This window comes from Barbatula barbatula (genome assembly GCF_947034865.1).
Source record: "Barbatula barbatula genome assembly, chromosome: 20".
Taxonomy (NCBI): Eukaryota; Metazoa; Chordata; class Actinopteri; order Cypriniformes; family Nemacheilidae; genus Barbatula; species Barbatula barbatula.
The window spans coordinates 10,060,886-10,086,562 of record NC_136783.1 but is presented as its reverse complement, the minus strand read 5'-3'; the positions used below and the strand labels follow the sequence as shown (position 1 = coordinate 10,086,562).

The window sequence follows — 25,677 nt, the reverse complement described above, 5'->3', positions numbered from 1 at the left end:
GAAGGCTTTTGCTTCTTTTATTGATAAAGAATAAATGAAGTCATATTTAAAAGTAGTCAGACCAAGAACATAAAACCAGCCCACTCCGTTTATGGAAGCGCTTATGTCAATCCTTTTAACAGAACAAAAAAGGAGTGAAACTTGCTTTATACATGAATAAGTGTTTGTTGACACAAGTGCAGAGACTACAAAGGTACAACCAAACCAGGACGAACAAATATTAGTGAGACAAATCACAAAGAAAAATATTTACACATAAATACAGACAGAAGGAAGAGCTACAGGATTTACATAAACTGCTCATAAATTCTTGTGATTCTGGAGAATAAATACGGCCACCTACATTTTAGAAAACCAACACCCACAAATCAACATTAAAAATCACTTCTAAAAGGTATGCAAAGGTGCAAGGCCATGTTATAAACCCGCCCATGCTATGGCAGCTCTATGCATTTGTTACTTAAATGCAAAGTATGGATGTGTATAGCTTTATAAAAGCTGGAAACTAGATTAGTTTAGATTGAGGCCCTAACGGAGAAAAGTTCAAGAAATACTTTAAGTGGTTTTAATAACCGAGTGAAAAAGTCGACTCCTCTAATAAAAGTCAGTAATGACTGTATCTTTATCTGTTCTTTAAATGTGCTCAGACAATGACATCCTTCATTCAGTGGGTTGCAGAGAACTTCTGAACCTGAAAATTAAACCTGGGGCAGATATTGTACCATTGTGTAGAAGGTGATTTGTAATACTGGAGAGAACTAAAGCTACTCGAGAGTTTAGAACAGGTGAGTTGTGGATCGGCTGAAGGTGTGGTACTTCCTCTCAAACGCAGAAGAGAGGTTGATCATGGACGGGGAATGAACAGCCTGCAAAACAAAACAGAAGACATAATATAAAGTGATGAAGAGATTTAGCGCTGCTCCTGGTTATTTCCATTAGTGTTTATTAGTGCAAGACTCAAGGAATATGTCATTTTTGCAGCAAAAAGATGTGTTAACGTGAGAATGTGAATTACTGTGTACATACAGACGAGTTTTTTAAGACCTGTTGCAAAGTTGAAGTGTTGGTTAAAATGTCTTCATGCGAAGGAGGGGCTAGGTACGACCAATGATATATCAAAACAACATTTTATGTCAATACACAGTTTTGCTGAAAGTTTAACACAAAATGGAATATGCATAGTTGACAATACACGTGTACATGTGTCATATGGGGTAACACAAAAAACCTTAGAAAACAAACTGTTAATAATATATTATTTATGTTCATCATATAAATTGGCACAAGACATTTATATTCTTTGTTTGTTTTTACTTTTTTCAAAATTGCGGCTGGACACTTGTGCAGTTTATTTGTCAACTACCCATATATTTGCTGCTGTGCCTCTGAAACCTTGTATCTCCACATTTTGTTATTTCCCCCCATAAATCATTATTATTAGTCACTCTTTATGTTTGTCACTGCGTTTTGCAAATATGTAACCAAAAAAAGTATAAAAAAGTGTGTCAACTTTGACAACACAGTATTTTATCGTTTTCTAAATTCAAGTGTTTTCTCCATTTCCTGAAAAACAAACATTTCGACATACAAGGTTTCGGAAACGACATTGATGATATTAATATATATACACACACATGTAATGAATTGGGAGCTTTTGCTGTAAACTGATGCAGAACAAAATATTAACGATTGAAAACAAAATGTCACATGTTTTACATCATACTGTATACGAGTCAATCTTTGCATACTATCTAAAAACAAAGGAAGATAAGAAAGAATGTCAGTAACCAAACAGATCTCATAGTAGGGAAAATAAATATTATGGGAGTCATTAGGGGATGAGAACTGTTTGGTTTGTGACATTGTTGAAAATATCTTCCTTTGTGTTTAGCCGAATAAAGAAATGTATACAGTTTTGAAATTATAAGAGGGCAAATACTTTATGCCAGACTTTTCATGTTTGGGGTACAATCCCTTTAATTCAGAATAAATATGCCACCTCAAAGATTTCTGTAAAATCGCTAATATCACTTTCATTTATTATGGGTCAAATTGGGACTTCGAGTTAGTTAACTCCAGCAAAACACCTTTTATTAATCCAAGCTAACATCTATGGATCGAGGGAAGGGATCAAACAAAGTGTTTAATTTTGACATTTTCTGTCTTTTATTTTAAATGCCAGTCTGCTCACGGGTGCCTGTATTTAACATGTAAATAAGAAGAGAAATTCATGATAATATTGGCCTTAAAAGCTCACGCTGGTAAAAAAGCACAAAGTCGACCTTAGTTAAGTGTTTAACCTTTACAACCAACACCTGCACCCACTGTGTAACACCATATTCTTCCCTCTAAACACAGATGGGGAGGATGAAAAAGATGTTAGCAAACTGCAGATTGATTTTATTCTGTTTTACTTGAATGTGCCCACGGATGTATGGCTTCTGTATCTCTCTCCTCCTCTCGCGCACACACACAAGCATAATCCTATCACAAAAAATTGCTTGATAAGAATTAAGGTAGCCTTGCCCTGCCATCAGAGGCCTCGGAATCAATAAAAGTGGCCAATGGCAAATGTGGAAAAGAGATTATTTGATGAATTGCCTTGAATGGGCTAAACTAAACATAAAAACTCTGTACAACACACACTCCAGTGTACAGATGCCATTTTACGGGATCACATTAGAAGGGGGAGGAGATTATATCACGGTCATCAACCACTTTACAGCTTTCACGCTCATACATCATGCCATCGTGATCTCGTAAGACTAGCACAGTAAAAATACAAGATTAATGGAAAAAACCACAGCACGCCCTTCCTCGATCACGGCAGAGTACCAATTACTTCTTTATTTGAGAAACCACATCTTCATTATATAGAGAACTGTGGGACTATAAAAGCATCCGATATCGGATCTGAGATCTAACAACACCCTTCACACGCCACCGTCCATAAATGATCAGAGGTCTGTGTTAAAGAAAACATTCACTTCTACCCTTTTTAAGAAAAATAATATTTGAATATAATGAAAACGAATGGGGACTGGAATAAAAAAAATAAGTTGTCTTATAGAAATTGACTTATTAAACTGAAAGAATTGTGAATTATCCCTTTAACAAACTCCCCTGATCATCTATAATAAATGAGTGCCACCATAGCCCAGCCGTGAGGTAGTGAGTTAGTCGGCCACCATCCCCAGATTCAAGTTAGTAAGTCACAGTGAGTCAAAGAGACAAAACTGCGATGCTCACTTTTAAGAGTCCTAGAGCAGGGTCTCCCTCCGCGGGGACCCGGGGAACCTGCGTTGAGGCTGTCGGGGCGCCAGCAGCTCCCTGCACTGCCCGGGCTGAGCTATGGGCTCGGGTGCCGGGAGCAAGAGGATGGACGGTCTGGGCAGGGTCTCGGGAGGTGCTGGTTCACAAGCCCTCTCTGGACTACAAGGTGTACGGACACACACAGGGACTCGGAGCCGTGGGGCATGATCCAGAGAGTTTGACCGCTGAACCACTGCACTTTTAATAGAGCCGGTCAGACTGAACGTAGAGGCAGAACGAGACATCTACACTCACACAGAAGACAGACAGAGAGGGATTGAAAGAGATGAGCGCATTAACCTCATCTGTCCTAGCATCACACACAAACGTGCTTCAGCCTCACAATCACTCACTTTGAAGTTGAAATCGAGTGAAAAATTTGAGTGTGACCTGGTTGCAGAGGCGGGGATTTTTCTAATATTTAGCAGTGCATGAATCACCTTAATGAAAAAAGTAAAAATCTCTCTTTTCGAAAGGGGAAAGGACAGAGCGACACCCATGATGCCAAAGGAAAGAACTGCGGAGGGAAGGAATGACTGAATGATGGAAGTGTGAACAACTGCAGCAGGTTAAAGGGATAGTTCACTCAAAAATGAATATTCTGTCGTCATTTACACCTGTAGAAATGTCTTTTTTCTGCTGAAGACAAAATATTTGGAAGCATGCCAGTAACCAAACGGATCTCATCCTCCATTCACTGCCATAGTAAGGACAATAAATACAATAGGAGTCAATGGGGATGAGATCTGTTTGGTTACTCACATTCTTCCATTTGTGTTCAGCAGAATAAAGACATTTCTACAGGTTGATGATAGAGTTTATTTCTGATTGAACTATCACTTTAAGATTCAAAATGAATTAAATCGAATAGCATGAAAAGCATTTTAAAACGAAATTAAACAAGCAACATTACAGAAATGTAACCTGATAAAAATTGGTCTTTCATTTAAAAGCCATAAAAACACAAACATAAATGATTATTATAAAGGTATACTACATTACATTTATAGTAATACGACCGTAGGGTATAAAATTTAACATACATTAGAGATGCACTGATGTGATATTTCTCCACAGATACCGGTAGCTGATGATTCCGAGTGATATTGGCCAATAATGATTCTGAATATTCAACTAATATTTAATATTATTAATTCATTTGACGTCTATTAAATTTGAGCATCACAATGGTGATGTTTATGAACATTTACAGAGCTCACATTCTTTGCATTTTCCTGTCCTCTTTTGATCAACAGGATATATCGACCCTGATATTTTTAAACTCGGCCGATATTGTGAAAAAGCTTTTATTGACAGATGCCGATTAATGGTCGATATATCGGTGCATCTCTAATATAAATCAATGGAACCATGATACCATAAATATGACTGAAATGTGTTTATTTCAGATTAAAGAACGCCTCAGTTTTAATCTTACACTGTGTCAAAACCAGAAACGACGTGAAAACTTTCCAGTGATAAGCTATTTGTCCATGTAAAGACGCTAAGTAACATGATACAACCACAGCCAATAACTGGAGCGGTATGTCTGAAATTCTTGGCGAGCGGGGACACTAAACATAAGGCAAATGCAAAACGCCCCCCAAAAACTGTTGCTCGTCACGATCACAGCTGGCTAAGACAAAAATGATGGAACAGATGTGTAATGCAATTGTCGCTTTCTGGTTCAGACACAGCGTTAGTAAGAATGTGTCTTTGACTTAAGTGTGAAAGAGATGAAATGTGCTCATTTATTTGTTTGCTTAAAGGTAGGAAGGCTAGGGACAAAGCGTTATGATTTCAGAATTAAGCATAAAGCAGAGTGAATAGGCGAGTCAGAAAAAGAGAGAGAGAGAGCGAGAGAGAGAGTCAGACACTCACAGCTAATGTGGAGCTGCTTGCCATTCGTCCCATGCGATCGGTGTCCAGGCCAGGACTCTTCTCATCTGGGGTACCATTGGCCATAAATGCCCTCTGAAGCACACGCTTAGGGGTCTTAGTGAAGGAGAAAGCTCTAGTGACCTGAAACACAAACACAACCCTTTTCACTCAGTATTCTTTCCTAACATGTCATAAGATCCAACGGAAAAACAGGCTTTGAATCCATAAACACACTACTTCTCATTCTGAAGTACTAGACGTTATACCATGCAAAGCGAATTTGCATGCCTGACGTATCATTCTCAACAGTTCTACCTTCTTTGACGTCTTTTTGATGGCCCGGGATGCTCGGCTCAGCGTGCTGTCCATGTCCTTCGTGTTCACTTGGACGGATTCAGGATCGGCGCTCTGAATGAGATCTTCCTGTTTAAGATGTAAAATGTAATAAATACACGGCGATACTGCTGGCCTGTCAAAATGCAAAGAGAAGCATTGCTGTTCGGCCTTCCAAACAGCTGCCCCTCTTGATATTCACAGGAGCAAACGTGGATGCGTGCCTCTTTTCCGTGGGCCACGTGTGCATACGTCCCCACCTCATGGAAGGCCCGAGAACTGCAGGCAGGGCCAAACAGCATATAGCCTGCAGGGTTCAAGCCGGCTTGTTTAATTATAAAGGGAAATACATACATCTGTCTGCACGGGCCAATTACATGTGCCGTGTTGGCAGGGCCGGGCCGGTCCGTGAGAGTGACCCGTGGTTCTGCAGCTCTAAGATAAAGATGTCTCTGTCTCAAGTGTAAAGTTCAAGTACAATTCCTCTCCTAATTACATTAATCTGCCTTCCGGTTTAAACCACACAGGAGCAACTAATAGGATTAGCCAACAGCAAAAGGCCCACACAAACCTTCTAATTTATAGCCACAATAAAAAGAAAGCCGAGCTAATAAAATAAATAATTGAGTTCGGTTTCAGGCCCGAGGGGGATGATCTGAGGAGGAAGTGACTGTGTTTCTGTCTATGTGTGTGTGTGCGCGCGCATACCGCATCAGCTCGGCAGATCGTGTTGGCCACTTGACGGCACAGTGTCTTGAGCCAGGCAGATTTGAGGGTGTCTTCGGCCATTAGTTGGAAGCTAAATAACAAATTCTCCTGCTCCGTAGGAGGACGTACCACGAGGGCGAAGGCGTTCTGACAATCTGGGATGAGAGAACGCACACACACGGTCACGGGTTAGCAAAATGTTCCTGTAACTTAACTAGAACATCACGCTTGCTACGACAAGGTTGTGGGTTTCATTCCCGGGAACACGGATGCTGAAAAAATACTTTCAGAGTTATTAAATCACTTTTGATGAAAGGATATGATGACCAAACCAGAGGGAAAGGACTCTCCCAAAGTGCCGGGACGGAGAATGCAGAAAAATCAAACATGCACGACTAAACTATGTGGTCTTGCTGCCCTCACCGTCTGAGTCCTGGATGTCAAGGACTCTCCTGATCTGGGACAGAGGCATCAGGGTTATGTGTTTAAGCTGGGCGGGCGGCCGCGTCTGACCCAACGGACTCCTGAACGTGGTTATCACTTTGTGCCTCTTCCTGGCAATCTGAATACCAAGAGAAAGAAAGAAAAACAAACACATTAAACCATCAAATTGCAAGAATGCAACATTTTCTGAAAGCAGAACAGTGGGGAGCCCTTTCAGGTGCGTTAGATCCGAATATTTGCAATGCGGAGACGGGGCGACATGCATACGGAGGACCTTCAAAAAATGAATAATTGATCACTAGAGGCTTCGCTTTTCCCTGAACTCATTACTAGGCCATTCCCTGCAGTGGGTGAAGAAGACCATAGGCCGTGTGCCAGCCCAAACACGAGTAAACCTTTTCAAAGTGCTTAAACACATCCCTCATCTAATTGGGGAAAAAGACCGGAGAGTCGAGTCAGCAAGAGTAGTTCGCACAGGCATAAATATTCACATTTTTACTTCAACAGTACCAGTGCATGTGATCTGAACAAACAGCGTGAGAGGTTGCAGTGGTTTTGGAACAAAAATAAAAGGAAGGTAATTTAGGAGTCTGGGGAAATTAGAGCTAACACGGATAACCTTAAAATACTTTGTCATTTTACAGCGCAATACACAGACACAACTATCGTGTATTATTGCTCACATAACGGCTAACATATACCCATAATCATAGTTTTTAGAAATGAACAAATACATCACAAACACATCAAATTCTCCAAAAGAATTTATTTCATTTGATTATAAATCATTTATTAAATTAATAAAAATAATAATTTGTGTTGTATTTCGTTTTCTTATATGGGTCATTCGTGCAAACTGCTGTCCCGCATAAAAAACACATTTAAAATGCATTCAAGTATTCAGATCTTAGTTGTTTACGAAAATCCATCATCTATTCAAACCCACAATAACCTTTATAATATCAGTACGCTTAATATATATCAAATAATTGAATGGGTACTCTAAATTGGGAGATGAGTGTCCCAAACCCATAAATTTCAACTTATAAAAATACCATTTTAAAATTATGTGCAGAGAAACTGGTTCTTAACTTTTCTTTTCTTTCCTTGTCCATAAAACTACACAATTTATACACGTCTCTTTCATATAGCATACACAATGAAGCGTCATGTTTTTTTTACCTTCGATTCAGTTTTTTAGTTGAAAACGGTCTTGCGTTAAGGGCCTTTTAGTATGTTTTAGTAGGAATATAGTATATTAGCAGTAGGTTTTATAAATATTTACTGTCAGATGTGTGTTTGCTATATGTAATGGCTGCGTATGTGCAACAACATAAAATGTTGAAAGTCTGATAATATTGTGGTCACTACCAAAACATAACAATCATTACCGAAAATGTGTGCATCACGACCAAAACATGGGATGGTTTGTAAACAGTAAAGTATATTAAAGGCGCCATTCCCCAGTTTTAGTTAGTGTGTAATGTTGCTGTTGGAGTAGAGATGCTCATAATTAACCATTTAACCGTTAACCGATAGAAAAAATGGTTTAATTGATAATATTAACCTATTTAAAATGTTTTAAGTTAAATAACATGAAACAATTATTTTATAATGATAATAATTTAATAATTAGTTTTTACGTTTTTTTGTATGGTGAAAGAAAAATATGCTTAACATGTTAACTCACGGAGCGTGCAAACGCGTGTGCGTCCAGGTAGAAATGCCCTCTTTTTCGAGACCAATTCAAATCTGATTACGCAAGTCACTTGACGAAACTGGACAAGTGTAATTCATCTGATTTTTGAGGCCTCATGTCACGGCTCTAAACTTCCAAACGGAGTACGTTACTGGCAGCCTTGTTTTAAATGTAGACGTGCGACAATCGCGCTCACAATGCATTGTGACATTCTCTGTCTTCCCGGCGAAATGAAGCTCAGCAAAGCTAATAGCTGAGCTACTGCAGGAGAATTTCGGTGCTAGGCATCAATTTATCCTTTACATAAACTTATCTCATGGAAGATTAGCATCGGCAGCCTGTGCGCTTTTTGAAAATGAGAAGAAAACTGCACGACCCGTGGTTTCCCTGCCTTCTTTTAGACGTGCCGTAAAGGACGAATGTGAAATATGAATAAGTAGAAAATAATGTTTCCCTGCCTTTGTTTAAACGTGACGTAAAAATATGAATGTGAAATATGAATATGTTATAAACAATGTTTGTATTTTGGGTGGGTATAGATCAGATCAGATCGCGCTTCCTGAGGAGTTATCTCTGCATTCCCGGGGCATCGGTGCCATTTGAAAGGCTGTTTTCTGCTGTGACTCTAATTGGCAACAGGCTCCAGACTGTCATCACAACACTTAAACACGTTACTTTATTAAATAAAAACTCAAAGATTGGATTGAGGTAGGCCTGCTATTTTCATTTGATGGAAAAACTCTACCGGATTCCTGTGTTTTCGTTTTGTCATAATTTGTTAATTATTCAAGTTATTTTCTTGCCTGTTTATTTTATGCTTTGGATTTATATTATTTAAGTTTTTCTCCAATGTCCTACACTCACTGCAGGTTCGTGAAAAAGTGAAAATATAGAATACTGGTGCTGTAATCGATTTGTTATGCTGCTGTTTGCATAAATCTGTGAATTTGTTTTGTATTTTGTAAAGTGTCATAGACCCTTGTCAACTGTAGCTACCAAAGCTTCGATAACAGCTAGAGAATAGCACCTTTGAATTATCAACTAAGATGTTATGAGTGTCTGGTTCGATGTATATATATATATATATATAAACTAATGAATCATACACTTTGAAATCAGTATGATCAATTGTATGCCTTTCACAAAGAAAGATTTGATTCACAATACTAATAAACTCAAATTAAATTTGAAAGATTGAAACTGTCATAAATAGATGTCATAAAGACATGTTCATTTACATGTGAAAACGTTATATATACATAATCCCTCTTATTAAATCATATATTATTGCGTTTTGGTAGTGACAAAAATTGGAGAGAGGAAGAATATTCCCAAACTTTCTGAAATTACAATACGAAGATTAACTCCACAACTAGAAATGTGAACCTTTGATATTATACAATTTACACAATTTTTTTTTAAATGTTTCCAACTCAGTTTTCGCAACAATTCTGCAGAAAGTCAGTTTTCCAAAGACCATGAATGCGTACTATTTATCACACTATTTAAAACGCATTAGACTTAACCAGACTAAAAATATTTTTTATGTAGTTTTAACAGATCTTTAATCTGTTTCTGAACCCAATTGAGAAAGTGATCTATCTGGCTAAAATATTTCCATAAACATCTTCAAAATATCAGACATATTAAAAAGATTCTGCTTTACCTCCAAACAGTCATTAAAGAGGAAGAGCGTGACGTGTTCTCCCCTGTCACAGGGTTTGTCTCCAAGAGTGATGGTCTCCACCCTGTGAACCAGACTGCGGTGTGACGACAACAGATTGGCCTGAAACACACACACAGATCAGTTTCCACCCTCACAATCCATTAACAAGCCGAGTGAACATGAACGAATGGCCGGTGAGGGGTCAGTCGGGTGTAATCGTGCTCGAGTCTACATGCTGTATTTCCTGTCTCTGAGCCTACAAGATGCCCTCAGAGAAGACCTGAAAGTGCTTTTCCTGGATCACACTCCATTCTGGTTTGATTACCAGAAGCAAACTGATCCAGGAACAGCACTCCCATCGGAGGGGGATTACACAGCTTTGGCAGCTCCAATTCTGGACACAGATGCTCAATGCCGATCCTGACAGAAGACCACATGAGCTCATTCCGTCTGATCTGTTCTAGTGAGGGGACGTTTTAGATTTGACGAAAATGTTTCGTGTTTATGTCGCAGTTCTGAAATAGGCGTGTATAGGCGTGGAGTACGAGTGTGAATAATGACATTTTTTTGCAGAACTGTTCATTTAAAGGGACAATTCACCCCAAAATGAAAATACTCAGTCTCTAGTTGTTCCAAATCTGTATCCATTTCTTTATTTGGTTTTACACGGAGAAAGATATTTGGACGAATGCTTATAACCAAACAGTTCTAGGCCATAGTAGGAACAAATACAATGGTACTCAAAAGTGCCCCAGAACTGTTTGTTCACAAGCATACGTCCAAATATCTTTCTCAGTGACAGAACAAAGACATTTCTACAGATTGTGAGATGTGACTGTTAATGTGACACATTTCTAAAGCGTGTATTTTTACTCACAGGGCAGCCGTCCACTTCATAAACAACATCAAAGATCTGCTTCTGTCCTTCTGTTTTTCTCTTGTCCTCATTTATATGCCTGTGAAGATTTTAAAATGGAAACCTCAGAACAAACAGATTGTGAATTCTATTAAAGGACTGATCTTTTATCACTGGACTCACGTCATGACTTCCTTGAGAGACTCGATGGCCTTTTCCAGGGTCACTTTATCTGGGTTGTCATCTGATGTGTGTTTCCTTATATCTGAAAAGGACAAATCCATTCTGAATCTTGTCATCTTGTCTTGTTTTGGCACATCGCGCACACATCAATCAACAACATTCACAAGTCCAGACTAATTACAGTTCATCTTGCAGTTGACACAAACAAAACTTTAGAAAGACGAAAACCCTGTCGACCGTTTCACTGTCAACAGAAGGGAAATGTAATAAACCTGCAACTGAACGTGGTAGTTCACCCAAAAAGGAACATTGAGTCATGTCAATTCAGAAACAGTAAGACTTTCTTTCTTCGGCAGAACACAAAAGAAGATATTTTGTTTGGTAACCAAACAACTCTCATTGACTGAACGGCCAGAAAACCAGAGACATTTCACAAAATATCTTTTGTGTTCCACGGAAGAAAAGGTGATTTAAAGGAATGACACGAGGGTGAATAAATGATGACAGAATTTGTATTTTATGTTATCACTTAAAGATGTGTAAAATATGGCATGTTAACTTAAAACAACGCAGTCAAAGTCAATGGAGCATTCCACAATTTAAATGTGTGTGTTACCGTTTAGCAAGAGAGCCACACTCGGCAGTCTCTGGACAGGACGGATCAAAAGCTCGACGAGGGTCTGCCGGCCACATTCGGGTTTAGCCTGATTAATCTGTCAACAAATTATAACACGAACACAAAGGCTTTCATTGAACAAGCATACAAAGAACGGCTGATCGATAGCAAGATGTCAATATGCAAAATGACGCTTGGCAACACAATGCTTGTATATAGCCTTACATAATGTTTACTCAATATCTGGAAACTAAAAACGAGTTCAGACTTAGCCACAGGGCACAATATCGACCAATGTCGATAAACCTGAAGAAACTTTTCAGGTGCAACACACTTAAACTACAAAGAAAGCATGTCTATAGTCATATCCATGCTGTGGAAATCTACAGGGTAATGCATTGTATCCCGCTGCAAGTATATTAGCCAAAATATGACAAGCTGAGGAACAAGACACAAGTACTTTGTGAATGTGGAGAGCCTGCCAAAATCTGTATTGAATCAAGAACGTCCATTGCAAAAGAAATGGCTAAACGTCAGGTAAATAATTGTCCTGGCAGATACGTGGGTCCCTCACCAACGAGGACCTGTCAAACACACTAACAGCACATGACAGTACCTTCAGGAACGCGTGAAACCTTGGCTTCTGCCTCTCACATCTCACTATGGTCTCTTTGCTCATCTCAAAGAAGTTGACAAACGGCGGGTACGCCTTCACCAGCTCTTTAGACTGAGGGAGAGTTTAAGAAAGAAAGAGATAAGCTGCCATTGAGACGCCTCTGACTGTGATATGAGCTCCGTGCTGGAGAACTCGAGATCAAAGCTTCATCACGCTCACATATTTCAGGATAATGTCTCCGACGCTCTTCTCTTCAGACCAGTTCATCACCAACCGCTCCAGATCCGCCTGTCAAAGCACATTCATCAGTCAAATACCTTCCACTCGGTCATTGTTCAGCCTTTACTCAGAGTTCTGGATAGGTTATTGCCCACCTTTATTCTGGTGTGCACGTCATAGATGTCTGGAATACTGCCAAAGATGGTCTTGAACTCCTCCTGAGCCAGGATTGGGCCGCCCACCTGCCCTTCTTTCTCCAGCGGGTATTTGAAGAGCTGTAGGAAGAGATGAATAAAGGAAAGCTGTTCGCTGAGTCTGGACGGTCTTGACTATAGAGGTCTGCATTCTCTCAGCATTACAGAAAACACTTCTAGCTTGAAAGATCTCTTTTGGCTTTTAAAGAACGATGATGTGTCTGCACTGACGTCAAGTTTATTGAATAAAGTTAACACTACTGGTTCCAAATCCCCTAAAAGTTTCAACGTTTGGATTAAATATAATTTGCATGCACCGGTAAAAATACATAAACGACAATCACCTCCATCTATTTTCAATCAAAAACGTTCACTCAAGTCTCTGTGTGGCATTTTCATATTATAAAAATGGGTTTCAAAGGGATGTGACCTGAATGAATAGACAAATATATTCATTGAAAATGTAGTTTAGACTGACTGACCAAAACAGAACGTCTAATATTACTCTCATACGTAAAGTGATGGTTCACCCCAAAATGAAAATTCTGTCATCATTTACTTACTCTCTTGACATTTTTAAATCTGTAGGACTTTCTTCTACAGAACACAAGAGAAGATATAGTAAAGAAGGGACGGAAAACCGTTGGTCCCCATTGAGTTGCCTTGGTTTTTTGTTACCAACATTCTTCAAAATATCTTATGTGCAGAAGACAGTCACACAGGTTTGAAATGTCAAGAAGGTGAGTACAAGATGACAAAATTGTCAAAAAAACACCAACAATAAAGGCATCATCTCAATGCTATTATTTGCTTTTTCCCTACATGTTTTAAAGAAAGTGGATGGACGTAAATTTGGCAGGAGTGGGTGGGCGTGGAATGAGACTCGCACAAGCGGGACCAAAAAGTCAGTCCTGGCCAGACCTCTGCTTGACAGCTCCTCAACAAACTTCATAAAGAGCCAATGGAGCGAGACGGAAAGGTCAGGCTGTGCCCCGCTGGCTGATGAACTGATCCGACTCCACTATTCAGTGAAATTTGTTGGGTTCTGATTGTGGCATTTACCATCTGTGCAGTCAAAGGACTGTTTATGTTTGTATGAGCTCTACATGCAGAGCTCAAATGTCCATGGTACTGGTGTCCAAATCTAATTTAGTGTCTTCCTCCTGGTCAGAGGCACTGGTTTAGGACGATAAGGCCTGAGCCAGATACTTGTGTGTGGTAAAGACAGCATGAAAAAAAACACACACTGAACACAAACCTGCAGGACCGTGGCCAGGATATCAACGTAGTTGCTCTCGGTTTGGTAGAGCTCTTTGGAGACTTGCCATCGCGCTGACTGCTTGGGTAGTGAAGGGGTTGAGCTCTTGGGAGGTTTGATATTCTCTGAAAAGACCAGTTGAAACAGAGGTGAACAAAAAAAATCACATGCTTATACTTCTCATTGTCACACGTGGCTTTACCACGTTTTCTGATTTGATTCCCTGTATAAGAGAAAGCATTTTATATTAAAGGGATAGTTCAGCCAAAAATATCTGTCCCCATTTACTTGTCATTTCAAACATTTATGACTTTCTTTATTCCGCAGAACACAAAAGAAGATATTTGGAAGAATGTTGCATTGGTTTTGTGCCCATACAATAGAAATGAATGGGTACTGTTGTTTTTTTATTTTTACAAAATATCTTCTTTTGTGTTCTGCAGAAGACAGAAAGTGAGGTGAGTAAATGACAGAATTTTCCATTTTGGACAAACTATCCCTTTAAATAATCATGAGTAAAGATTCATATTATTTCAGAAAAAGGAAATGTCAAGAAACTGATTGTTTTTTTATAATTTATTTGTGGATAATGGAAATCACATCTACTAAGATGTACACTCTCTGTGTTTATGTAAAGCGTGCCAAGATGTATGATCTCATCCACTGTGAACCAAATCTACCTACAGGTACAAATAAAGTAACCTGACTGACTAAACTGTATTAAATAGAGACGCTCAGGTAAAACAGTTTTAATAGAATAGACCACAACATGTAAACACTTGTCCAGAGACCCTTCCGGTTTCAGTTTTTATTTGAATTATATTTTGATTTGGTTATAAATGTACAGTTGGTTGTATTTTACTCAAATGTTTGTGCCGTGTTAAAACTGAACAGGAAGTTTTGGTCTAGAGCGGATTTTGCCTCAAATGCTGTGCATATGTTCACCTTTTTTCTAGCTGAGAACATTCTTTAAACCTATCACCAAATAACAGGTCAAAGAACTTCAGAGTGATATTAAAATTAATCTCATGTCTGAAGTCGTATGGATGTCACCTGTCTGGTGTTCCAGTCTGCACACAGGAGTGCTGGTGCGCTGCAGTGCATCCTCTGCTCTACTCTTCCTCACACTCCTCCTCCTCCTACTGCTGCTGCTGCTGTTTCTCCTGTACCTGCGTTCTGTAAAAGACAATGGCCTCACTCACCTAAAACCAACCCTGACTGCTCTCCTGTTCATCTGAGCCCTGTATGAAGTCAACTTGGACCCTTGAGATCAAAGCTTTGTGAGGTATACTCTCCAGCAATCATCTACAAACATATACCGCCACGGACTTTTATAAACGGTTTTGTGGATAATGTGTAGTGTAGATTTGCTGCCTACGTAGTGACCAAACTGGTCACTTCTGTGTTCATGAAATCACCCGGCATTGTGTTAATTGGTTGCCTGAATCGCATGACATGCTAGAGTGTTCATTTCACCTCCACTGGATTTGCAGGTGTCAGGTGTGTTGGAAATGTCCAGCAGGGAGCCCATGGAGAGGGAATGTTCTGCCGACTGTCTCTTGCGTGGGGGGAAAGGGGAAATCTCTGTTTCTTTAGTGAGTTGAGCCAATGTTTCTCGGAGACGCCGACGCTTCCTACCACTGTTGGGCGTCGTGAGAGACAGCAGAGATACTGCCTTTTTCATCGCAGGGCTCTCCGGCTTAGAAAAACACAACAACGGACAACAGCTATGAGTAAAGCTTTTATTTAGCAGGGCTCCCCAATAAAATGTTCATGATGGTTTAAGCAAATGATGCATCTTACCTTTTCATAAGAGTACATTGATTCCCCGGCACGGGCGTCCATCTGTATGCTTCCCCAAAACCACTGCACAATAAGACAGAAGAGAACGAGAGAGAGATTCATACATTTACATCACTGAAACTTTATTAACAAATACTGATGCAAATAATCACAAGTGAATTTGTGCCGTCATTAAAAAATACTAACATATGACCACAACTGTGCCAAAAAAGTCACACTTTATGAAAAACACTAGATAACAAGTAAAGGCCTGACAGCAGAACTCCACATATAATAACAGCCCAGCAGGACCAGTGTGTATTTTTATACACTGTTATTACGGCCCGCACAAAGCTCGTAGTGTGTTTGTGAGACTGTAAGTCAAGTTCATACCTCCTGCTTTACTACATACAGCCGTTTCGAGGGGGTAAAGGGCAATTCTTTAATGGAGTTCTCTTCAACCACCAAGTGTGTGCATCTTTCATCACACAGTGCCTGAAACCGACCGCCTGGACAAAACAAACCAAACCAAACATTTTAACTTGAGCGGCGGTCAAGGATCATATGCTTTGTGAGAGAACCACTCTTTCCTGGGGTCAACAAAATAAGTGCCTCTTAGAACGAACAGACTTTGGTTAATAGACTATCTTTGTGTCATTTAATAGTGTTACATCTTTACATTATGAACGAGTGCTGAAGTGAGCCTTTGGTACCATGTTTCTGTGTCCTTTCCTCCATGTTTGTTTTCTCCTCTTCTGAGAAACCCAGAAAGCTCAGCACACAGTCCTGGAACGGAGGAACTTTGAACTCTGTGCGGAAATCCTCATTGCTTGCGTGGAAATTGCTGAAACAAAAAAAACAACAGCAGGTTATTAACACTAATAAAACATTTCTCTTAGTAATATAAAATATATATAAGTATTATAATAAAAAACAAATAACCTTTAGAAATGCTGCCTTAACAATAAAGTGAAATACGTTTGTTTGGCACTATATACAAACGTTTACGGTCCCTAAAATCACTAAAGAAAATAACTTATAAATAGAACGAATATAATAAATAGAACTTACATTAAATTATATAAATAAATAAAATACTCTCAGTAAAACGAATTAAACTAGAAAGAACATAATAATTAAATATCATAAAATAAAGCTAATATATAAATACTAAATATAATTAAGTCAAATATACAACAGTAGACAGAAAGTACATGTGAATGTGGTGGGAGAGCTTCAAGCACATAGTTCCGAAAATATCCCTCTTCCTTTAACCATACGAGTGGCATGTTATTAATGTGAAAGGTCAGATTCAATGTTTGAGGAATGTGTGAAAAATGTCAAAACCCAATTGCGGTTGGAAAAATGGAAGTGGGGCTTCAAATATGGAAGGCGCTGTTTCCTGTTTGAGCACCAGCGGGTGGACTTTCCGGCCTCATCAGTCACGGTTTTTACTCCTCTACACTCACGCAGTCGGGGGGTTAGACGCAAGGGGTATTTTTTTCTCCACACACAATCTTACATGTCATTTCTGTGCTCCCACGCCTTGCGTATCCACTCAGGGGTGAGGATGGGTGTACCCATGCACACCGCAAGCTAAAAGGAAAGAGAGAGAGAGGAACAAAGTGAATAGCATGTGGAGGCAAGATACCTTCACCAAACCCTGCTGGTTGCATTATGCATGTGAGGCTAATGAATGATTCGGTCTGATTCAGCCTTCTGTGAAAAGAGATACATGAGAACCGTTTTAATCAAACCCTCCCTAGATAACCACCACATGTCAACGACGGACAGGAGACTGTTACAGAGAGCACACCTGAGGTTTGAGGAACCTTGAGGAACACGCACACCGCTGGACAAAAAGACATCAAGAATTTTACATTTTAATTTAGAGGAATGGAAAAATCTCAGTTTACCCTCAAGTATCTGACTTTCTTCCTTCCTTTCTGTAATTTTATCTTCTATAATTCTCGAAATGATGAAGATCCTAACAGCACATTTATCTTTAAAGCAATCCAAACCGCTCAGATTGTTTGTGAGAGAAAATTAAAATTATGTTGATCATATTTAACCAATTAAAACGTAAACATGCGGAACCAAGAGCTATATGGCGGCATGCTAATGACCTCAAATCTCATTGGTTCTTGGGAGTCCCATGAAGAAACACACATACGTCAACTTGTCAGTCTTTACAGTATTTAATGTTAAATTCGAAAATTAAATACAGAATAATTCTCATTAAAGCTACAAAACACATTAAACTCCTCTTTTCTTTTGTTCTCTTTTCTTGGCGCTCTACGCAGATCTGAGGCCCTTTACCATTTTCACAACGCTTTACATTCATTTAAGATTTAATTGAACACGTTGAGGTCTGTGCTTACGAAAATGCTAGACAAAACAGACTTTCTGGCATAACCTTGTGTGGTTTTGTTCATTCAAGCACGAAAGAGAAATTACTAGTGTCGCGGTGCTGTCTGACAGATTCTGACAAAGATTCACTGCTTTAGCCCGTGACTGTTTAATATTGCGCTTAAGTGGATTAAAAGCCTGTACATGAATAAGAGCGTGATTATATCATGTAACGTTAGACAAAGGATGACAAAACAAACAGATGCTGGGTACATTGCGTAAAATATTTTTAACGCGTTAATCTGAAAAGAATGTATTGCATGCGTTAACAGCCCCAATTTATTTATATAGCACTTTTCATACATAATATGTAACTCAAAGTGCTTCACACGCTAAAAAATTGCAAAATGACTAAAATAATAGTCTAATAGAAAATATTATGATTTTCTTTATATATTTTTAGTTGACACTACAACCATTTGAATCATATCATCTGCCATTCTTTTTGGGTTGAGGAAATTGTAAAAGCCACCAATAAGAAACAAGGACAGCACATCGTTTTTTGTTGAATCACTTCATTATATGACAAAACTCAAAGTCTGGTGCGTGTGTGGGTTGATACAGACCCTGTACTTTTCACCGTGTGTGGAATGGGCGATGAGGTGTGTGACTTTAGCACTGTCAAAGTCTTTTCGGATTGTGCCACCCATGTGATGGACCAGATTGACCAGGTTAACCTGAGGAAACACGTGTTTAATGAGAGCAAATCGTCTGACTTTGACACTTTAGCTCAACTCTGGTATCGGATGAGTAGAAATATCAAACTCACCACTTCCTCTTTTTTACGGAATCCAGTGAAGCACAGAGATAAGTTCAGCATGGTCATAGAGAAGAGTGGCCGTGAGGAAAACGGCAGAGGCTATGGAGAAAAATAGAAAATGACAGTAAATATTAAATCTCAATTAAAAAAATCTGTTTAAACCGATCAAATAAAACCACAAAAAATAAACACAAACAGACACCAGTTTAAAGTTTGCATTCCTGCTGCAAAGCTGCGAGTTACAAGATGTAATACAATAAGACAAGCTCTCATTTCTCACTGGTGTGTTGAACTCTGTATCTGTATTCTTGTTTGTGTCCAACTTAATCTTTCCGTCCCACACGATCGCTGGCAAGTCAAGTGTTCATCTTGCTCTGGAATATCTGAGGGAGTCAAGCAGACACTCCTGCGTACGCTCAGATAAGCCAGCTACATTTTTCAGGCTTTGCGGGCGCAATAAACCCTGCTGGCAAACCCGTTGCACTTGGAAGAACAACTTTATTTCAACAGGCCTTCGCTCGACCCGCGATGGCAAGCAGGCGCTGAATTGTGCCATAGCGGTATCAAACTATTTTATCGCCTCAAGGAGAAAAATAAAGCTGCGAGAAGGTTCTGCGCGCATGTGTTTTTTTTTAGTTCTCACCTCTCCCTTGCTGGCGCAGTACATCACCGCCGGAGGCCCCAGGATACGGCTGTCATTCTTGTACAAGTAGCTGTATTCTGGAGCCTGGAAGTCCTTCAGCACAAACACGTTCTCGAACTCGCAATTCTCCCCGTCGCCAAATGCTTTGACATTGTCGGTTTTGATACAGGGGGTGTTTATATCCTGATGAAGAGCAGAAGTCATAAGTGCTGGACATATGAGACAAAATGATACAATATGTGGTACAAATAATAAGAATCAATACAATGCTTGGTTTGGTGATTATTGAAGACATAGAATTTTGGAAATGCAAAGAGATTTCTTGTTTAGCATAAGGGATTGGAAAGGCATTAAAGACATGGGTTATCTGTGACATGTAGTTTGTGAAACATATACAAACATCATGTAAGAAGCAGTTCACACTGTACACGTTCTTGAATTCAAAACCGACCACTGCAACAACATGGGGTCTTAAGTTACAGGGGTCTATTTCAATAAAAGAAAAAAAATTCTGTCATCATTTACTCACCCTCGAGTTGTTCCAAATCTGTATACATGTATTTGTTCTGCTGAACACAGAGAAACAGTTCTTGGCCACCATTGACTCTCATTGACAAATTTCTTTGTTCTGTTCTTCAAAGAAGATATTTTTAAGAATGTAGGGAATCAAACAATTCTGGGGCACTTTTGACTACCATTGTTAATTTTTCTACTATGGTTGTCTGCCCCAGAAACGTCAGTTGCTAACATTTTTCTTATAAGGGTTTGGAACAACCTGAGGGGGGAGAAATTCATGGGAGAATTTCATGTTTTTGGTTAACTATACATTTTAAAGAGTCCAAAACACAGAATTTAAAATTTAGGCCAAATGTGGTTAAAATGTCTATTGTGAAAAACGACTAACAACAAAAAGAAATGCACAAAAAAAGCGAGAATATGTCTAGTGTGAATCACCCATTATGATGTTTAGTGTGAGTAACTCAATGAAAATAAAATATTAAAAATGGGACTCAATCTCTGATAGGATTATCTTTTATAGGAAGGCTATTTCATTATCTTCACACCTGAAATCTAAAAAACAAACAAATTAGAATTAAAGACTAAATTAAATAAAAGCAGATTAAATAATTTATTGAATTTATTATTCTTAATTCAATGGATTAGAGATCTCCTGTAGGAAACAAACACAAATTAGATCACGCTGTTAGAATTTAGTCCAGACCACCACGTGAGTGAGTTTGATATTAAACATCTCAGTGCCACAACGAATCCCCCCCAAAATATCAAGCCACAAATGCCCCGGTGCCCTCAAGCATGCAAAGAGTCCAGTTCCCAAGACGTACCATATTGACTATAGATTTTATCAATTTCTCACGCGCCTCGGTGCCCGGCTGGCCTTCCTTAATCTTAACCACCGGGACTTCCATTATTGTGATGGCCTGTAAAAATGAAGAATTGAAATCAACCTGGCAAACCAAAGCTGATAAATTTACCAGGCAGGAGGGCCTTACGACCTGTCAGAACCGAGATGAGAACTTCAAACAAATGTCAAGCGCAGTCCAGGAGAAAGTTCTGCTATGTTAATAAGCATCGCCGATTCGCACAGCCTCTGATCAAGCTGTCTGAGCGTAAGGGCAGGGAGAATAGATTACAGAGCGAAGAGCTACATTTGAAGTCTTCTCACATCATGTCAACGGCGAAGACCGGACAGCTTCTGGAACACCTCCATAATGGAAACTTTCATGCAGTATCAACACGCATCCAAATCTCATCTATCAACCTCCGAGCCTAAGTTTCAGAGCAATCGCTCGCATTCCCTCTTAACCCAACCTTCAGAGCGAATGAAGCAGCATTCGTAACGTCTGGATTGTCAGAACCTGACCTCTACATTCCACACACAAGCTGCAGAATGCTGAGGTTGATGATCGGCCTGTTTACCGGGGTTACGTGGTCCACCTCCAAATCAGAGAGGTCACTGTCCTCAAAGGTGCAGTGCAAGCGGCTTTGTTACATTCTGCTTTTGTTCCAGTTTCCAACAGGCCAATAATTTCTGACACATTACGATTCTCTTAATGTTGTGCTGAGCAAGAGACACAAAAAGCTAATGTTTCGCTGCATCACTTCTACATTCCTTTGCCAGCTTTTGCAAGTAATTCTGCAACATTTTGTAGTCACAAGTTACCACCTTATGGTGGTTAAACAGGAAACACTGTAGTGAGCCGATTTGAAAATAAATAAATCCCTTAATATGGCAAAAGGAAAGATTTAATGTTTATCTTCAATTGATCTAAAAATACCAGGCACTTAACTTGACCAGTTCCAAGCTCAAGGCAAGTTAAGCCGACAGAAAATTGCTTCCTGTTAACAAACAAATTGCTTCCTGTTAACAATCAATTTCTAACAAACATAGAAATTGAATGTACAATTTCCTTGTAGCAAACATCCAAACTTGAATTGCATTAGAGTTTAAAATTACACCTTACAGGCTTCACATACTTTTTGACCAATGAACAATTTCGCTGGTGAATATTGAATAAGACTGAACATAAAAAGAGCACTTTTATGCAGTTAAATATTTCAGAGCTGAAAACATGCAAAAAAGTGCATTTAAATATATTTAAAAATCTTTTTTTTTTTACAAAGAACATATTTGACCTTTCCAAATCAAGCAACTACCCAAATTAAAAAAAGCAAGTTAAACATATTGTAAAATAAATGGATGTTGCTTGTTTGATGTGTATGATACATGTAAAACATTTCTGTGTTTCAGAAGAAAATGTATTTTGTTTATTGACAATAAAATAACTAATCTCATGACTTTATTAGTTCACATCATCTCATCATCATCATTTGTGACCCCACCTGTGAAAACCCAGCTAAAGTCATTTTTTGTCATTTACTCACATTAAAACATCAAACAAAATGTAAAGAACGTTATGTAAAAATGTAACCTTGATGTCTGTGCCATGTCGACGATAGAAATTATAGAGAAATTAATACAACACTGATGCTCCTAATCTCATAATTCGATTTTAAGACTTTAGCCTGGTTTTCACGTACTGGATCTTGTTTATTAAAACGAGTGTCTACTCTTTAACAAAGTACCTCTAAAGCTTTCTCAAGTTCTGCGATATTGCCGGCCTCCCCCACAAGCACCACCCTGGTCTCAACTCGGGGCAAAACATCTGAAAGAGAGTTTGAAAGACCACAGGCAAAGGTGAATCTCTATGGAAATAGACTTTGATAAAATAACCATGTCTGTTATGTTTGTGCGCCTCCGCAGCAAAGCGGTCAGCCCTGCAGAAATGTCACCCGATATAAGGTTGATTGAGATGGAGGGCGTTTCACTTACCCTCCGACTCCTCTGTGTGTAGACCGATGAAAAATTGCTCCTTGGAGGTCTCCGCCATCCGGGAGTCGAATACGGAGGAGTCCACCAGCAGGCTGCGACCCATCCCCAAAGTAACTATGCTGCTGTCAGCCATGGCACTGTGAAAAGGGATGGCGACCCAATCCTGTCCAGAATATCAAAAGCTGGAGGAGGCCGCAGGGATACAGTGAACAAGGCTGGAAAAACATAAAGAGACAAACAGGTTTCTAGGAGGGATGTGGGAACGAGACAGCAAGTAGTAAATCAATATACACATATAAATCTACATAACTGTTTATAAGAAATGAGAAATACTGCATAGCCCGTAAAACATGAAACCTGAATGCAATATTCTGATTATTATTCTGAATGCAATGACGTTGCAGACTGTTAACCCCTTTCAAAAAGCAATGTAGAGCATGTCACAAGACATTCTTATATAAACTTGATCACGTATATGATTGAGAAAGTACGATATAAAGGTTAGATGAATAAAACATCACATTATGTCAAGAGAGAGAACAATGTTGTGACAGCTCAGGTTCAATGCACTTCCGTTGAAGTGAGCTAGCACAGGGCTGGCTAGCTAACTTCTAAACAAAAGAACATCTCTCCATCAAAGCTGCGTATTGAGCTCAAGGCAGAAGTATGATGAAAACTTACCGTGGAGGGCTGAAAGAGTTCAGATGTGCGCAGGATTAAGGTTCGATGAAGGAAGAAACAACGAGAGCAACAGTTAACTTACAGCTGGCTGGAGGACCAGCCGAGTCGATGCGAGGCAAACGATGTATAAGTATAACTAAAGTATTCAGCGCTACGCCCGCGAGGCCACGCAAGGTTTATAATGTGAAAACGACTCAAGATTGAGTTACAAATATAAGTTCAGTTGAAATATTAAGTCCATTGTAGAGTTGATGTGATGGCTGGCTGAGTTCAAACTCGCTCTCTGAATTCAAAAACGCAGGCGAACATGAGACGTGCGCGCTGATTGGCTGAAAGTGAAGAGCTCGGCGGAAGTTCAGCGGCGGCGTTGCTGATTGGCTCGTGGATTCAAACAGCAATGCGCGCTGTGCGCAGTCAGTCATGTTTGAGAGAAATGATTCATGACTAAATAAACAAAAGACGCAGTTAAGATAACTCAGCAATATGATCTATAACACTAAGAGTTTTGTATTTAGTTATATGTTTATATTAGTTTTTATATTAGTTGTTATCGTTTTTATTCGCACGTGGTGCATACAACCAGAGCTCTGAATGGAACCATTGTTTAAGCTTACAAAACGTTACCATGGCAACCCACGTTTAATTCAAAATATCGCAGGCTCCGGCGAATGACGTGATTGTCATTCATTATTATTTTAAATAGTATTAATATATGTTATTTTGATAATTACAACGAAACTAGACTTTGAAATCGCATATTGTATAAAGTGAAAATCAATAAATAATATTACAACTGTAGCTGCAATAACGGTTTACTTTAAAAAACTATGGTTACCGTGAAATGTTATTCTCGTTTTGAATATATACTTCTATTAAATGCCTAAATTAGAATATGTCTTAAATATGTATTTCGTGAGATTTGATTGAAATCTGAAACTGAAGCGACACTATAAAACAAAGCCTGTCATCCTCTGGTTTGATGTTGTGATACTCCATTACCTTTAAAGAACAAAATGAGCATCCCCCTTTTCCCAATGACAGAAGTCGTCTCTTCTGGCCTGTCTGGTTTCAGGGGGCATAGACTCATGATAAATAGATTTCCAGGTGTCTTCGGAGTTTTGAATAGTTGAAGCCAGACTGAAGGACACAGTAAAGTCTGCTCGGGTGCACTTTTTAAGAAATGCTGTTTCTCAATGCTTGTCACATCTCTCTGGATCTTTGTGCCCAGCTCTCTCCCCTCTCTTCTGCCTTCTCCTTCTGCAGTCCCTCAGGATTTCGGGCGTTTGAAAGACATCTTCTGTAGAACAAAGACCAGTCAAGCTTTCCAGCCTTTGTGTCTCACAGGCTGTTCTGCTGGCATGCATGGGTTAAATGCTCATGTGGCAGAGATAAACACCTTCTCTACCCGGTTCACAACATCACAAGGATCTTTTCATCATATGGACAATTAAATATTCAAAATAAATAAGCAAAAAGATTGATTGTTGTTTAAAAATAGCATATTTCTTTGTTGGGTAAATGAACTGCAAAAGAAAGTGTGTTAAGAGACGGCAATATGCTGCACTGACATCAAGACACATGACTTTCTAAAAGATTTAAGGATTAACATTTCTTACCATACCAAAATTTTATAAAAAACCACTGCAATTATTCTTTTCACATACACAGCCGCAGAAAAAAATAAGAGACCATTCAAAATTTTATTTATTCTGCATTTCGAGATGTATTGTGGCTCTTCCAGTTCAGTGTCTGTTGAATTTTAACAAAATCAAACCTCAGAGTGACATAAAGTCAGCCAACAGCAGTGTGTAAAACTGACACATAAAAACTGTGAAATAAACCCAGGTTATCACGAAAAAAAAATTCTACAACAGTTCACATGTAGAAATATTGTGTTATGTAGCTTGAAAGTGTATATGAATTTGTTTTCTTTGCAATATTTGAGGTCTAAACAAAATACACAGCATCTTTCCTGTTATTCTGCAAATAAATGCAAACAGAAACAATATTTTCATTTGGAATTTGGTGGAAATATTGATATTAGTTTACAGAATACAACACAAAT

At 39.0% G+C, this 25,677-nt stretch overlaps 1 protein-coding gene across 7 annotated transcripts; it reads right to left on the bottom strand.

The window, feature by feature from the left end:
• On the bottom strand, window positions 1-24,024 carry ect2 (epithelial cell transforming 2). 7 transcript variants are annotated; one of them, XM_079483910.1, is made up of 27 exons: window positions 23,613-24,008; window positions 22,932-23,146; window positions 22,685-22,764; window positions 20,923-21,018; window positions 19,580-19,762; window positions 18,946-19,035; window positions 18,743-18,853; window positions 17,290-17,363; window positions 16,481-16,611; window positions 16,161-16,276; window positions 15,789-15,851; window positions 15,462-15,684; window positions 15,039-15,161; window positions 13,986-14,110; window positions 12,689-12,808; window positions 12,534-12,602; window positions 12,315-12,425; window positions 11,699-11,795; window positions 11,083-11,164; window positions 10,921-10,999; window positions 10,044-10,163; window positions 6,658-6,796; window positions 6,235-6,389; window positions 5,509-5,616; window positions 5,194-5,334; window positions 3,250-3,557; window positions 1-866 (listed from the first exon to the last, which is right to left on the bottom strand). In XM_079483910.1, exons 2-26 carry the CDS (start codon window positions 23,062-23,064, stop codon window positions 3,261-3,263), a joined length of 3,066 nt encoding a protein of 1,021 aa, XP_079340036.1. In that variant the 5' UTR covers window positions 23,065-23,146; window positions 23,613-24,008; the 3' UTR covers window positions 1-866; window positions 3,250-3,260. The 7 variants fall into 7 exon arrangements, with proteins under 7 accessions (XP_079340036.1, XP_079340038.1, XP_079340037.1 ...); XM_079483912.1 differs by lacking the exon at window positions 15,039-15,161 and having other exon boundaries at window positions 23,613-24,024; XM_079483911.1 differs by lacking the exon at window positions 20,923-21,018 and having other exon boundaries at window positions 23,613-23,919.
• Between the last annotated feature and the right edge of the window lie 1,653 nt (window positions 24,025-25,677).